The following is a 16830-nucleotide window of genomic DNA, read 5'->3' as shown; positions in this document are numbered from 1 at the left end:
TTTAAATCAGCCTATATTTTACTGGTAAAATCCCTCATCATCAATTTAGAATTTTTTTCCTCAATAGCACTTGCATATAATAGTTATCATGAGAAAGATGCCTTACCTTCCAGTAAGAATGTCCTGTTTAATTTGCAAAAAATATTGGTACCTTATTAAAAAAAAAAAAAAAAAGCCATTATAATTACAAATAGCTTCTCATCAAATGAATACACTTTCTTTCCAGTTAAAATATTACATTTTGCATGCTACTTTTTATATTCCTAAGAGAAATTCAACTGTGATTAATTTAAAAAAAAAAACAGCTTTATAAATTAAATCTATCACCTTAACACACTGTATTTTATTGTTGCAAAATTTTTTTTTATCACCTACTTTTTGTAGGTCTGTTCAACTTTAACAAAAAAAAAAAAGAAAAGATAACCCTTTATGATGAATAAATCTAAGAAAACAACTATTCAATTGTGCAACCAAAAGCTGAAAAATGCATCCAAATGTGCAGGCACCTTAAAGTGATTTCTAGGCAAGGTAAATTAAATAATAATAATAAGAAGAAATAATGTACTCTCATTGGATATTTGACATTATTTTGGTTGGAATGAAAGCAAAGTATTCTTAATACTTTCTGTACATTGGAATAACACTCTGAAACAGCAGTTGCACATTCTTTGACATTAAAAGCCTTTGGCTGAATCTCCTCCAACTTCCTTGAACTTTTGAAGATTTCTTTAATTAACATTTAAGAAAAGACTGTTTTAGAAGTTCATCTATTCTTTCTGTGTCCAGTCTTGCAAGTAAAGATGGAGGGGGAAGCAGCAAAGAAACACACGAACATTTTAAAACAAACGAAACGTTTTCAACCAAACACACTAGCAGCAGAAAAAAAACAGGACTTAACGAAACTATCATTCATTCTATTTAGTTTCTTCTTATCTCACTCACAAGTTTTTGAGAATTTCAGAGAAATACAAGTGTTGATATCAAGAGTAATAAATCACACCTGCTACAAACCACCATGGAAACAGAGACTGAGCTGAGGCAATGCACGAGACTTCTACTGAGCTGGCACAGTGGGAGCACAGACATCAACTTTCACCAAAAGAACTTTTAACATAATTAAAGCAGCTTTAGATATTTTAATGCTCTGGTGCTTTTTTATTAAAAAAAAATAAGCCACCAAGTGGAAAAATCTGAATATCACTCTTGCTTTATTGCAAAATAACTGCATTTTGGGACCACTTAAATTCCTACCTTAAAAGCTATATATAAGATAAAACTCCTTGAGTCAGCCACGTTCATTCATTCTAAACACGCACAGAAACTACTTATCAAAAATACCTGTACCAGGTTTGGCTAAAACTGAACACTAAATATTTCCCAATATTAAAGTGCACTACACAATTAAAATCAGATTATATCATTGCATTACATATAGCATACATTGGAGTTCTTAAAATTGTTTAAACTAAGATTTAGAGTAGCCTCAGAAAAAGGATTAAAAAACACTCTGAAGAATGAGATCAAATCATTTACAAGGCAAATGTGGTAAAAGGTCAGGCAACTACTACAGTTAACTGAAGTAAAGAGTTAATTTTAATTCCCATGAATGAGGCAAAAAATTAGGAAAACACTCATGCAAGTGGACAGGTACCGAACTAGCCAAAATGGCAACAATTATCTTTCATCACATTAACCTGAAGCCAGCTTTATAGACTTCAAATTACTTGTTCATTTTCCAGCTTAAAGTGTACGTTGATGTTGAGATACATTTCTTTAGCAATTACCAAAGCAAGAAAAGGCAAATTTACATTATTAAAAAGATACACTGCACACAGCTTGCTTGAGTTTCTCTTCACAAATATACTGACCAAATCAATGTTTTCTATTGTCAACATTGCAAAAATTTTAGAGGAAAACAAAAACTGTATCTGCAGAGACACTTAATTTTTCATTTTTTCCATTTTTGTGAAAGGTTTTAATTAGAAATATTCCATGGTCCATTCCAGGGACTTCATGAATAAGCAAGAGTGAGCAGCAGCTCCCTCTGTGCTCCCTGCTTTCTGAGCAGAGGAAGTTAATTGCTCGTTAGCTAACTGCCTCCTTCCCAGCACAGAAGCCACCCACATTATGGAACAAAATGGGAAATCAATCGAAGTTTAGCAATGCAGATCTGAGCAAGTAAGCTCAACAAATTCATTTAAACAAGGCAGATGGCACCACATAACAATGTTCTTCCCCTTCTCCATAAATCTCCAGGAAGAATGAGAATTATTGGTACCTGTGGTCACTGTCAATTAGCAAGCGGTCCTGCGAAGAGCAGAACTACTGGAGCTTTCTTTCCTACCAAAGCCCTTGGGAAGCGAAACCCTGTGGAACAGGGTGCGCTGGCACCGACCCGGCCCCGACCTGCTGTCCTCGCAGGGATTCTCGGGTGTCTAATACGCTGCGGGATTGCTGCATTAATATTGTCCCACATATCAACTCACTGCCATTGTATTCCATTAAATGTGTAAAAACTGAACATCTTTTAAAAGCTTTTTTTGTCTTTATTTAATTTTTTTTTTAAGCAGGGAGCCTACTGATTCTATGAAAGAAGCCCTCATTAATGACAAGGCAACCTAACTTTGCCACAAAATCCCCCCCAGACAATAGGCCTCTCTTTACAGCAACTCCAAATACAAACCAGTTCTCAGGGACAGTTTGGCCTATTAGCAAAAAAGCCAGAGCTGACCTAGATACAGAAATCATACAGTATTTCTCTACTAAATGGATGCTCTATGTACAGCACTGTATTTACAGAATAACAGTCAAATAAACAATCTTTTTTAAAACTGTTTAGATGATCCAATGTTACTATTTTTCATCTTTCTAGAAATACTATGTATTGTTCTTTAACTCAAATAGCACATTTTTATTATTCTGATGCAGAAATCACCAAATTCTCTCAAAATAAACAATCCAACAAAGTAAATATTTCTCCAGGATCTCTTGAGACTCATTTGAGTAAATTCAGTCTGAACAGGTGTATACAAAATTTTATTTAAATAAGACAAATCAAAATAATCTGTAAACAAATGTGGGCTACATTTTCATGCATTTGGCGCTTAGATTTCCAAATTCATCTTTAATCACTTAGCTACATTTTCCTGAATAAGTCTAACCTGTTTTCAGAATGGCAATCTATTATTTTCAATCTGTTTGTGAAATCATGCCACTTATGCAGAGGACTAGGACTGATTAAGAATATTGAAAATTTGAGGCATTCCTTCAGGGGCTAGTTGTAACTCACAAACCTCCTACCTAATTCACACTAAGCATTTTCTTAAACACATTGCTATCAAAATAAATTCATATAATCCAGCTAGCATTATGACCACATAAGCAGAGATTAGTTTTATTAGCGTGAGGCAGCAAAGGGAGGGAAAAGAAAGACATCAAAAAAATATACAGAATGATCAGGATACTTTAATCCCAAAGTGAACACAAGGTAAAGTTAAGTTTGTGTATGAATGGTGGAATTAAGCTTTTCCACTCTTTCTCTACCTATTTTTTCTTTTTCTATTTCTACTTAAGTAGTATTTTCATGTAATTGCTTCCCTTTGCTTATGGATTTGTAAATTTAGTTACATTATAAGCTTTTTATTAGGTGCAACTGCACAATTCTTGTCTGTAATTATTAGGCAAAAATTACAAGTTTGCAAATACTAATATTAATACTAAACATAAGCCTAAACACACTAATACCAAATGTAAGCTTTCCAGAAAAAAAAACAAGTTTTATTCATAAATTAACTAGACATACCTAGTATATTCTTCTTGGAGCTTGTTTGGGTCACTCACAAAGAACTTGACTCTGAAGTTCAGACTGTGAGGAGAGCCTCCTAGAATCAAGGAAAATATTTCCAATTAATCAAGTTACTCGTGAAAAGCTGATAAATACTGATATTTGAATTAACCCAATATATCCATGTACTCACTTTTTAATTGTTTCCTGATAGGTTTGTTTGGATCCAGCCACCTCTGGAAAAAGACAAATTGTAACACTAACTTTAGAGGAACAAACAATAAATTATAGTTTTATTTATCAAGAAACCACTGCTTTCTATCACTTCTCATGTGATCTCATATCAAAACTTTGGCATACAAAGTTTTTTTTATGCCTCTGGAAAGACACTCTCAGGAACAGCTGCACTTGCTCGTCTCTCCTCTCGCTGCGTTTAGGCTCTGCCGCCTGGGCACCCACGTCCTGGTGCTGAGACTGCTGCAACAACAACTGTCGGTGGAGCCCGACACACGTTAGAGCTCAGGGAGAGCCTGCACATCTTCAGCTGTTCTTTGACTACCTGGTAAATCGAACAGTGACCTTCTAAGTTTCCAACAGAGCATGGGGCCTACTGGATTGAGGACCACAAAACACTTACTGGACAGCAACCTGATCTCAAATGCCTGTAACAGGGAACACTCTCAGGAAAGTGAAGATACATCTTCATACAACCAAGCCTTGCTGCACACATCGGTGAGATGTTGGTTCTCAGCGCTACAAGTCATTTAAACTGCCTCCCTCTCCCAAGCCAAGTGGGCTCTGCACATACCTATACATTTTAGCCAACTCATAGTGTCTGGCACCCACTAGGAATTTGCAGTTAGTCCTGGGGGTCGTATTTTTCTTCAGAAATAACAAATAACACTGACTAGATGCAAACACTCTATCTGTGTGGGTGATCTGAGAGGAACTGAAGAGACTGCTGAATAAAGATTACTGCATGATTAACGAAAGGAAAAAAAAAAAAAGAAAAAAACAGAGGACCAAGTAACACTATATAAGGCTAACGGGGAAGGCTTAAGTATGAACTCTCCAGCTAGGGAGATCTTGTACAAAAACATTTCAAAATCTAGAAAAACCCTTGAAAATCTTTACAAAAGGAGTTATGATTTAATATATCTGATTAACATCCAGATTCGACAAGCCATTGCCTTGTTTTTGGTCTTTACCGTTTGAGATCACAGTTAATTCAGAAAACCTGGAATTGAAACATCTAGTAGAAAAGTTTTAATTTTCTCCCTTTTCTAGTTGCAAAGATCAGTTCAGTATGTACCAATGAAGTTCAGGTCACAGACACATAACCTTTTTCAAGAGCGTTTAACATGTTTTCAAGTCATACTGTTGGATGCCAACGTAAAATGTGGTCTTCCTCCTCAGATACTGCAGAGGGTTATACCACTTAATTGCATATAGCAGCTGAAGTTGTCTGGATTTAGGCAGATGCACCAAAATCAAACAAGCCGAGGTGCTGACAGCAGAGAGATCATCCTGTTCTGTTCAAAACCCTCCACAAGACTGAGGGGTAGGTATATTTGGCAGCCTGTGAAGTTCAAATAACATGTAATGGGGAAACATGGACTCTGGCTTTACATTCCCTCACATAGACTAATGCCTTGCACTTTTCCCCGCTCATCTCAAAAGCCCTGTCAGTGTGTGCAATTTAAATCTCATTCCAGCTCTTACCTCTTTCTCTCTTCCCCATACCAGCATCATCCTCATCAGTGTTCATCAGCTTTTTGCTACTCTCAAGGGCTGTGTCAAGAATTGCAAGGCCAGACCACTTGTGATAAGATAGTGGATGAACTATCCCCAAAATATGAATCATGCCTCTATGACATAGCTCCTTTGGGGTATATTCCAACAGACCCAAACACAAAGCAGCTTAGTGAATCTGCTGATATCACATAATAATGACATTTCAGGCAAAAAGTGCAGTAGCTTGTGGTTGAGCTGTCATGAGGGGAACGCACAAGATCATGACCTTAGGGCCAGACCTATTAAGTTTTTTTTTTTTTTCCCCTTTAAAAGTACAGAAAAAAAATGGCAGTTACGATTTACCGCACCTCCAAGTTCTTCTAAGATAGAATAACAGCAGCAAATGAGTTCAGGATACACACTCTCCTAACCAGTAGTAGTACATTCAGGCAAACAGATGCAGTCACAAGAAGAATGTCAAGTTTTGCAATCCAGATACTATTACAGAACAAAAATCTGCTATATGCAACGACAGAACTTACAGCTAAATTTTACTGGTGGTTTTGATTTTTCAATAGCTAGAAAATATATCAGCTGCTCATTTTAAAAAGCAAACTACTGCTACATGTTTACACTAAGTACAGATAAGCAGAAGGAACTTAAATTGTTCAGTGTGCAAGGAAAGCACTATCATAGACATCATAGAAGGCTTCAGGTTGGAAGGGACCTCTAGAGATCATCTAGTCCAACCCCCCTGCGCACACAGGGTCACCTAGAGCACGTGGCACAGGACTGCGTCCAAGCGGGTTTTGAAGATCTCCAGAGAAGGAGACTCCACAACCTCTCTGGGCAGCCTGTTCCAGGGCTTTGTCACCCTCACTGTTAAGGAATTTTTCCTTAAGTTCCTGTGGAACTTTTGAAGCCTACTTCTCAGCAATGATCAAACATGAAGTTAAGGGTCTTCTCCCTCCTGGGTTCAATAGCCCAATCAAAACAGCACTGGCTGCTTATTAGTCTAAGCATGTATAGCAAACACACACAGGAATTTCAAAGCTTGTGGACAGTCACTGGAAAAACTGCAGGGTTACTAGAGGAACCTTCTCTTTATTTTTCTCTCTATTGAAACACTGACTTTTGGTAGACATTAAAAAAAACCTTAACTTTTCTGATATATTATTTTGCATATTTTCCCAGCAGAAGATATAAAAAGTTATCTGCCTACTTAAACAAAATACAGGAAGTTAAGATGGACAGATGTACGATTTAGAAGAGTGTAAAAGGATGGATTAACCGTCAGATCTGCAATATTACTTCTTTTAACATGTTATCTAATTATGAAATCCATCTTTTAAGAAAACACAAAGCTTGTACAAATTACGAAATCTTCATTTAGACAAAATGACAAAGCTCTGGCACTCAGCAGAAATTCCTTTTCCCCATCACCCCCATTACCTTTATCTCCTGCAGTACTCACTATCTTAATAACATTCCACGGTGCTATTTTGTGAACAACCAGAATATCTAATACCACCTTTCTTTTTTTCTTTCCAGATGACCAGCGTATAAAGGTAAACCAATATCAAATACTAAAATTAATAGTAATTATAAACTCACTGGTAAAATTCTATTTAGTTCTGACATACTATTTCATTGCAACTGGATATTTACTGACAAGCAAAATGTTAGGTAGTCAAAGAATACTAAACCTTTAAAACACGTGCTTAGCAAAGAGCGCTGAAGTCATTCTCCTTCCAGATTAATTATTAGCCAATTACTTCTATGGTAGTTTTATATTTTGCTTTCAGATAAAGAAGAAAATTCAGAGAGTTTAAGCTTTTAAAGTCAGAGAAATGAGAATGAGAAATCCTGTACATTTCTGAACTTTTAGTAAAATACTTAGTGATATTTAAGTGATTTTTAAACAAAAGCTGAAAATAATGCAGCTTTTTGCATGTCATGTCTATGTCTGGAAATAAAGTTGGCAATAAAAAAATTAGGACTGTTTTGGCCATGTCTTATCAGAACCATCTACAGTTACAAAGAAAACTTTGGTAATATGTAATATGCTACACAGTTTTATTCATGTTAGTTATCTTAAAAGGGTTCTCTAACCAGAAGTTTAGAGAAAAAACATAATTAAAAATAATCTGCTCTTGAGAAGAAAGAAATGTGGAATACTATTCGGGCAGAAGAAAAATGAAAGCAGCATTGAAACAAGAGTAGTCCTTATTTTACTTCTACTGAAGAAGGATGTTTCATTATCTCAGCATCTTCTGAGACTTCATTTGGTAAGTTACTGTATGATTAACACTTTACAATTTCTCCTTTCATAAATGTATCATTTATCTCTATAGATCACCCTGCACATTTTGTGAACAGAAAAGATGACTCTTCACAGAATGTGGGGGAGATAAGTTTATATTCCAGTCTGGCATGTCTATAACAGGAATTAGGCAAATAACTTTATTATAAACAATATCATCTAAACTAGCCTTTAAAACAAGCACTAAATATGTAAGACTTAACATAAAAAAAAACGTTCAAGAACAATTCTGTGCAGCAACCACCATCTAGCAATGAAGCTGTAACATTACAACTGGATCCATCAACTCCTCCCGTGAAATAAAACCTGATTTACAATGTTTCAATGGAAATATCTTTTAAATAAGGCATATTGACTATTATAAAAGCTTATTTTCAAATGAGTATTTCTTTAAGGCTTAGTGATTAACTGATAACCCTTGACAGATACTGGACTAGATGAAGCATGTTTAACATGTTAGGTGTTTGGACTAGAAACCAGAACACTTAACAGAAAAATCTGAAAGCTAATAACATTTTAATGCTGAAATCTAATTCTTCGCTAAGTCAGAATCAAAAACGAGCTACTATTTCTGATCCTAACTGATGATCACGCAATCTAGTCAAGAGATAAAACAAGAGAGACAACATCTTTTTAAGGCACTATTTCATACCCAGGAATCTCAGAATTTTCACTCCAAGCTTGTGAATATTAAAAATTAATTTTAGCCTAACTACAAGATGATGACGACCCACTCAAATGACACAGTTGGACAGGAGGGCACAATATTGCAATGGCTTCCAGTACTTCTTTCTACAACAACTCAGAGCAGAGATGTTCTTCTGAAGCCCATCACTTGTGGAGTCCCACATTTCCACCTCAACTAGCTACATGAGAACATGCGCAAAATTCATCACAAGCCTCTTTTTTGGTGACAAACTGATGCCTAGATCACCGGTATCTGTTTGTTTTCCACATTCAACCACATGTAATATTGCTTGCAGGACACTGAAATAACACTCCTTGCAGGAGTGCTACACTTCAAGTGCTACATTTCCATTTAAATGATGCAATCGCTTGGAACAAGGTGAAGAGTTGGGAGCCTGTTTAGTTCTTCACTAACTCTGTAAGTTTTCCTTTTTACATAAATGTATCTTAAGCAGCAAACTCTTCATACTTCCACTTATTTAAGAACAGCTACTGAAGCTCCATATTAAGATAATAATCTTGAAGTGCTACTCGAAGTAATATAAGGAGCATTTCACAGAGGTTTTTGTTTGTTTTACATCTAGCCCTGTAAAAAGATTAAACACTTCAGAAACATCAAGTGTCCTCCTTCTACTTGTGCGAAGCTTAAAATATCGATTGAAGTCTTCCATTTTCAGTCTAAACAACATCCACCATTTTGTTTCAACTTTAACTAACGTATTATTTAAATGTTGATTACTACTAATTAACCTGAATACTTTTCACAACTGCTGTTTAATCAATTTACTGTATCTAGCTTATTCCTTACACGAGCTTGATTTAACTCGGCCTCCATTGTTTCTACCACACACGCCATTTCCTTTCTTATTTCATCATTCTCCCCTATCACTTCATCTTTCCAGTGTTATTTCTCAATTAATTCTGCTCCACCTTAGTGAAAGTCTCCTATCCCCATGACTGTTCGGCCTATTGAATTATTAATGAAAATGCCATTCTCAAGTGCATAAAATAACCATATATTAAAACAAGTGGGAAAAGTGGTATGGGGAGCAAACTGAACAGTCCTGTGGTCTTTATTAATGAAGCCACCTTTTGATAATCTTTTGCATCATAAGCTCAAACCAAAAAGCCCATTCCCAAAGGACGAAGACAACACAATTTATGGTGTCAAACCATAGATCAATTAAATATCTATCCTGCTGCTACTGTAATGCTGCAAAAGCAGCACTGAAATGCTAACTCAAATAGGTGAGAAACAAAAAATACAGACAGACAACTTAAAGGTTTTTAAAAGCACTTTTTCCTCAACTGCCAAAGTAAACAGTCTTTTAGGGGAGCAGTAAGTCAGAACTGCACTAAAAAGAAGGCAAGAATCAGCTCTTTTTTTTTTCCCCAAGAAACAAACAAAAAAGCCCCTCCATTCCCCCTAAAAGAGTAGATCCCTTCAAAGCATTTCAGTGGATTCTTACGCCATACACACCAATCATATCCAAAATCTAGGGTGCTTCTGTCAAAAAATCCGAGTTGACAAATGGAAAGAATTAAGAGTTTTACAATTAATAGGTACCTTCATACATTCGTTAAAGTCTAAAAACCAGGATTTAGAAAACAAATTCAACTTACAGGGTTATCAGTGGATTCATCAGCCAGCTGTAAACCAAAGTAATCTCTCTCTGTCAAGTCGAGATGCTTGAAGACTATATCCAACAGAACTTGTCCCTGATCATGTTTCTGCAGAGAGCAAAAATATATACCATTTATGAACAAAAAAATATAATTGGACACAGACTTGAAGCATGCAGACCGCATACACATTCTTGCACATGTGCTCAAGCAATCTAAATTTTAAATATCATGAAATGTATCTCAGCAGCACTATTTTTAAATGAGCTCAATCCCTTGTAAAACGTATCCAAGGCATTATTATTTTTCATCTTTGTCATTTTTGACAGTAAAAATTCCTCACTTCTCAGATAGCTATATGATTATTCCTGAAAACCACTCATTAACCAAATTGGATGTTTAAAAAGATTACCAGAAGAAAATGAAAAAGAGCTAGAATTTGACTTAGAACTTAGTAGCCTCATCTAGGCCATTCCTTTATCACTTAAAAGTACATTTTTTCAGACTTGCACAAATTACTCGTTCTTATCTGAAAATCTATTCCTGAATCTAAATGAACCAGCATATTGAAAACACTTCCAAAGTTAAATGACACAGCCAGCTGAAGCAGCCAAATAACTAACTGCAAACAAGCATCATTTGAATATGTTTTCCCAAAGATACTACTTTGCTCCAAAGGAACCAATTCAAATGAACTGAACATAGAAAAAATAACATTTCTTTTCAGAGACAAATCAACAAAGTTGCTTTTACCCACAAAATGATATAAAAAGTATCTGCATAGCTGAAGGTACTTGGCAATCCCTTGCCTAAGATAAGGGCACTGCTAACAGTAACTTAAGCACGGAGCTTGACTTTGGGACAGGGCTCAACAGACATGTTCAGCAAAATGTGGGAAACTCCTTCAAAGAAGCTGCAAAGTATCAGAGATTCTTGAGGAACAAGAGATGCCAAAAACACACTGCAAGAATAACTGAAGCAAGAATAATAAAATACAATTGATACATTTTCCACCTAGATTTGCTGCTTCCCTGGAAACAACCTTCTCTCCATGTCCCAGGTGCCAAGCATTACTCATGCTACCGCGAATTCCACATACATCTTGCCTTGTTTCCTGTCCGCAATAAGGTGTTATTTTGTGAAGTTTAAAACAAAAAGGACTACTGTTCTGGTCTCTAATGACCTCACTTCTCATAATACCTTATAAAAACAGTTTATTTTTAAGGTGGTTATAGAAAGGTAACAAAAAAGCCAGAAGCAGGCTGCAAGGATTTTATCCATCTACTACTACAAAAAAAAGTACAAATCAGTCAGACATTTGTTTACATTTAAGAACATCTTCTCAAAACTCCATTTTTTGTTCTGCTGAGATTACACTGAAGTTGCTTAAACTGTCAAAATCATTTACCTGACTACAAAGAACTCAGAGACGTTTGATAATTTATTTCTTAATAAAATAAGAAGAGCGAAAAGGTAACAAATTATGCCTAGAAGGATGACAGCAAGGCAAACTTAATTGTAGCCCTGCATAGTTATGTTGAAATAACAAGCAGATCAAGTCTTGTGTAAATTTGGCTAAGTTAAAGTAAGAATCATTTTATTTTCTGTGAAAGATTTCATTTTTTAAAATCCTATGGAGAAGATCTCTTCACGCTTAACCAACTGAACAGTTAGTAGCAGCACGGTTGTTAAACAATGCAATATGAAAAAAAATCTCAAATAATTATAAACCAACTAGGGAAAACACAGATGTTAACCTAAGATATACATGACAATAAACACACAAAGCAATTTTTATGGACAATTCTAAAAATAGCTACTTGGATTTTTACTAAATTAGAGGTTTCTGATATTTTTTGTAAACTAGTAATCAACAGAAATTTTAAATTACATAGTAACACTAATTGCTTTCTGGCATTTTTCCCTACATAGATCTAAACCAGAACTGAAACTAACAACTTAGGATAGTAGCTACTGGGAAAAGGGAAACATTTGCACCCAAAGCTTAGACTTGCATTTACTACAGCTGACATGTTACTTGTTTGAGTAACATATAGGTAGCAATTCCCTAACTGTTTCCAATCTCAAAGTGTAGATTAGGCCTATAATCTGTAAATATGCTATATAGGCTACAATCTATAAACAGGCTATATAATAGCCTATTTTTGTCCAGCCATTTATGCCGCTTCTGAAATACCTAAGTAAATGCTTCCTCGTGAAAGGATATTGAAACCTGGGGACTCGCTGATCGGTTTGAACTCACTAGTTCCCGGTGTCCCTTCACCTGAAGGAGGCCGCGGGGGAAGGCAGAACAAGCAGAGTGAAAGTATTTCTCATGAGCCAGAGTGGCAAATTTGAGTAACAGACACAAGTTTCAACATGAAGCGTTTGTTTTGATCACAATGTTTTACTCCCAGCACAAAATAGAGATAAGCATCTAGTAAAACCAGACCTCAGTTTAACCCATCTTCGATATTTATATAATGATGTTGTAGCTTGCCAGAGGTGGTGAAGGTCACAATCCTGCGTGTTGTGAAAGGTCTGAAACAGAATTTGTAACACTAGCATAACCACTGAGCAGTGCTCTAAATTATAACAAGTATGGTAAATAAGTTCCTTGGGTTTCTTTTTTTTTTTTTTTTAAATAATGAAGCAAAACTAATGAGATTTTCTTAAGAAATTTTCTCCTTTTTTTCCCTGTTTTATTCCTATTGCTAGATTAAAAGGCAACACTAATATTGTATCTGTAAACAGGGAATAATGGAAAACATATCAACGATGGGAACTTCCTACTATGAAATGTCCACTGCAATTTAACTCAACTATTTCACAACTGAATGGCAAACCATTAGTGAAGAACTTCATTACTGCACAATTGAATATAAAACAAATCAGTATTTCTGCTGTGTAGGAATCCAACAGTTTAAGCAGACTTCTTATTGGTAATGCTACAGGCAACATGGCTAACAAATTTTGCCCAAACACACTAGACATCAACACCAGGCATCAATAAATTAGTTGTACCTGATGAAGCATTTATCACCCAGTGTCTAACATCCAGAGTCACTAGATGCACATTACTTCTATCACAAAACTGTTGTTGGTTATAAACACACTTGTTTGAAATTTAAGAAAGCAACCAAAATTACACAGGCTGAGCGCCTGTGTGGCAGCTAACTACAGCCTTCCCAAATTGTATCGCTGACACACTGTTTTTGTTGCCAGCTCAAAGAGATTTTGGACTTTAAGATAAAGTAAATCTTTCCCCGTGACTGCTAAATCGTAAGTCCTGCTCACAGAAAAACTCATGTCATTTACCTTACCTTAGTTTTCGCTCAAGTTTAATATGATTTCTGTACCTATATACCAACTTTCGGGGAAGAAAATTAAGTCAGTTTGTGCAGAATGGATACAACCCAAGGTATTTAAACAGTTCACTAAAACAAATTGATCTTGAAAAAAAAGGAAGGAAGTTTATGGCAACGCAATCATCCTGATTACTAACTCAATACAGAACCCCTTCTTCTGGCTCTGCCTGCATGCAGCATACTTCCTAAGGTGGAAGCAGCAATTCTTCCCAGGGTAAGCAGATCATTTCACGGGAGGTCGTTCTACAGATGGGCAGCACAGGTTAGCTTCAACCAACTTCTTGCCTGTAGCCAAAACTTTGTCTTGCTACAGTCCTCAGGGATTCTATTATTTGATTCGGTACATCCTATACAATGTAATATTTAGCACACAGGATGCCTATTTTGCAAAGCAATGGAGGAAGCTGGTTGAAATGTGAGCTTGGAGCATGTCATCTAAATTACCAGGAGACATTGCCTGTGATCTGTACTTTGTTCTTGGAGGAGAAAGAACATTTGGGTACATTTTTATTAAGACAGAACTGCATACTCCAGATGATTAAGCTTCACAAGCATTACCATACAGAATACCTACAGTAATCACCAAGGGAAAAACCTAGCTAATTTGTTTGATGTTATCATTGTTCTTCCTATTCTGAGAACAGTTCCATAAATATTTATTGCCAAATATTGTGTCAACCACAATAAAGAAACACACAACAGTAAACCCTGAGAACCTGTAAACAATGTAGGTTAGCATATGTTTGCTATAGTTGAATATTTCAGTTTATTTTTTATTTTCTAAAAAAACAATTTGATGATAAATATGAAGGGGAAAAATGTTGACTACCAAGGAACTTAGCTTTTTCTAAACTCAGTTCTAACAAACTTGTAAGCTGATCTATCTATAGAACCATTGAATGGAGAAACATGCACTTAAGCTTTCTTCCCACCTCTGTTGCATACTTGAAAATTTAACACAGATTTTTCTCAACAGTCAGAATAGAGATTTGAGGATTTATGACAGGTTACTCTACTCTAGACAGGCACTACCATTTCTCTTAAAAGATATAGATTCTGGATAGCTAAACTAAAAATAAGCAGACTGTACTACACTTACTCCTTATTTTAGTCAACTAAAACAAAAAGTTTCAGTTAATATATGTGGCTTGCAGACTCAGGTACCTGAAAGTAAGGAACACAAAATGTGCAATTTCTAATGCAACTTCAGTATTTTGTCTTCAACCACATACCACTTTTTGGCAACGAACATATTGGAGAATTTGTTTTAGCAAGCATGAGAAGTGATACAGCCAGCATACAGGAAAGGCTACCACAGAAAGCAGAAGAGGCTTTATGATGGTAAACTACCATCTTTGATGTTTCCTTCCCATAATCCAAGATTCTCGCCCTTCACTCCTGCTTAGAACAGCCCATAAGAGCCTTTCAAAGCAACACTTGAATCAACTGCAATACCTTCAGAGAGCACTCTAAAGCATTCCACCTTGACCGAAAAAATCTACTCGAACACGTAGAAAGAGCCTGTACAATAATAAAACAAAATAACCACCAAGTCTACCACTAGCATCAGCTACCAGCTAATGCATCCTTGCCCCTTTTTTGCTAGATAACAGAGGCCCTGTTCCTCCGATAGGTACTTGCAGGCTATCCAAGCTCTACTAGCCTGAATACAGAACAGAGCAACTCAATCATTTGCAAATCTTCCCTTAAAGTCTTTCAAATGCGTCAATATCTTCATTGAAGGAGGCATCAGAAATCAATATAATTGACTTTTAATTTAGACTATTTGGAAAAAAAACTTGCTAACACAGATCTGGAAACTGTTTCAGCTTCTCCCTCACTTCCTGGTTTCACCCTATACCTTTATAGGATGTCAAGCTACTCTTTTACTCCACTTTGAAGTTCAAGTACTTTAACTTTGTCTTGTAAAACTTCAATAATCATGCTACCTGTAACATTTATCACCTTGCTAGTCAACCTTTATCCGTACAAATTAGTAATTCTTTGGCTATAAGATCAAAGATGAGTTCTAGGAACCTTGGGACAAGCCACAGCTACCTTCCTATTGACTTCTCATTCCTGACACAATTTCAGCTTTTCCACAATGCTTACTATGACGTTTTCTTGAGAGCCTTGCACATTGGAAAAAAAAAAAATCCATAGAAACCAATGCACTCTCACACACGCGCACATATTATAAAAGCAGAGAGCAAAGGGATCCTTTAAGATGATATCTGTAACCAATGATAACCATTCACGTGATTAAATGTTTTTAGCTAGAGTCAAGAGAAGAGCTACCACCATATTTGATGCTCATGCTCAAAAAAAAAAAGAAAAACTCACACAAAACTGACGAAAACTAAACCTTGCTCCAGCTCTCATTCAACTCAATGGCAAAAACCCTCTTGATTTCACTATACAACACTGAGCCCCCAAAGAAAACTACTAAAAATAAACTATAATTTGAATATTCAGTTTTTAAAGAGATGTGTTAACAATTTAGAGCATGCCAGCATGACTAAGTACACAGTGACTAAACACGTGCACGTACAAGCATGCCGGTCAGAACAGAACTTCCCCTTCTACTTTGTATATAACACTATTTTGAGAGTCACAATCTAGACATGCAAATCCAGAAAAGAAAAGCAAGCTCGGAGTGACACTGACGTGCCATAACCAGATTACTTACATTTACTCGGAACGCTTGAACAGTGTTATCCAGGAGAAGCACGTTGCAGACCACCTCCGTATGCTGCCTGTCTCGTGCCAGCTCAGACGCTCGGACATTGTAGGTTCTGCCAGCAGGCAAGCGGAAACGTGCGGTCATTACTGTCCACACAGGGTCTTTGGAAGGAACAAAAATAAATAAATAAAAATAAATACATATATTCAGGACAGGTAAAAGCAAAAGTGAAGGCTTCAATAAGAAAAGTAAACCCACACTGACCACTGCTAAAAAAAATAGCATAAGGAAATAAATCCATGGTATCTAATAATCTAATCTAATAATGGAATATCACATCCTATAGATTACAACACGGCCTCTACTTAATGCCCATTCTCCCCTCCTTTCCTATTAAGTGTCCTTTAGGGGTTTCCTTTTTAAGGCTCAAAGCAGTATTTTCATTTAAAAAGTACTGTAATTCTGCATACATAGCATTGAAGTATTAGGCTCCAAATATTAGAGGCACTTAAATAACTAATTTCAGTTCAAAAGAAACAAACAGAAAGCTTATACCAAAAAAAAAAATCTTTAAAAAAAAATCTTTAAAAGCAAATACAGATACAAAGGCCTTGATGACTTTTTCTGC

At 36.0% G+C, this 16830-nt stretch overlaps 1 protein-coding gene across 2 annotated transcripts in view; it reads right to left on the bottom strand.

The window, feature by feature from the left end:
* PTPN4 (protein tyrosine phosphatase non-receptor type 4) overlaps nucleotides 1-16392 on the bottom strand; it is a 54630-nt gene extending 38238 nt beyond the window's left edge. For both annotated transcript variants that reach the window (XR_015913074.1, XM_088519545.1), the window contains exons 1-5: nucleotides 16209-16392; nucleotides 10152-10259; nucleotides 3978-4020; nucleotides 3803-3881; nucleotides 107-151 (exon numbers count right to left, since the gene is read on the bottom strand). Coding sequence is in view for 1 of the 2 variants with exons in the window: in XM_088519545.1 (XP_088375671.1) it covers nucleotides 107-151; nucleotides 3803-3881; nucleotides 3978-4020; nucleotides 10152-10259; nucleotides 16209-16346 (413 nt within the window). In the remaining variant the exon portion in view is untranslated. The remainder of the gene's footprint in view (nucleotides 1-106; nucleotides 152-3802; nucleotides 3882-3977; nucleotides 4021-10151; nucleotides 10260-16208) is intronic.
* Nucleotides 16393-16830: the final 438 nt, after the last annotated feature.

The sequence above is a fragment of the Tinamus guttatus genome, unplaced genomic scaffold, assembly GCF_059628265.1.
Source record: "Tinamus guttatus ecotype Peru unplaced genomic scaffold, ASM5962826v1 Tinamus_guttatus_pri_ptg000060l, whole genome shotgun sequence".
NCBI classification, from domain to species: domain Eukaryota; kingdom Metazoa; phylum Chordata; class Aves; order Tinamiformes; family Tinamidae; genus Tinamus; species Tinamus guttatus.
The sequence above is the reverse complement of the archived record's forward strand: the minus strand, read 5'-3'. Positions and strand labels throughout refer to the sequence as shown.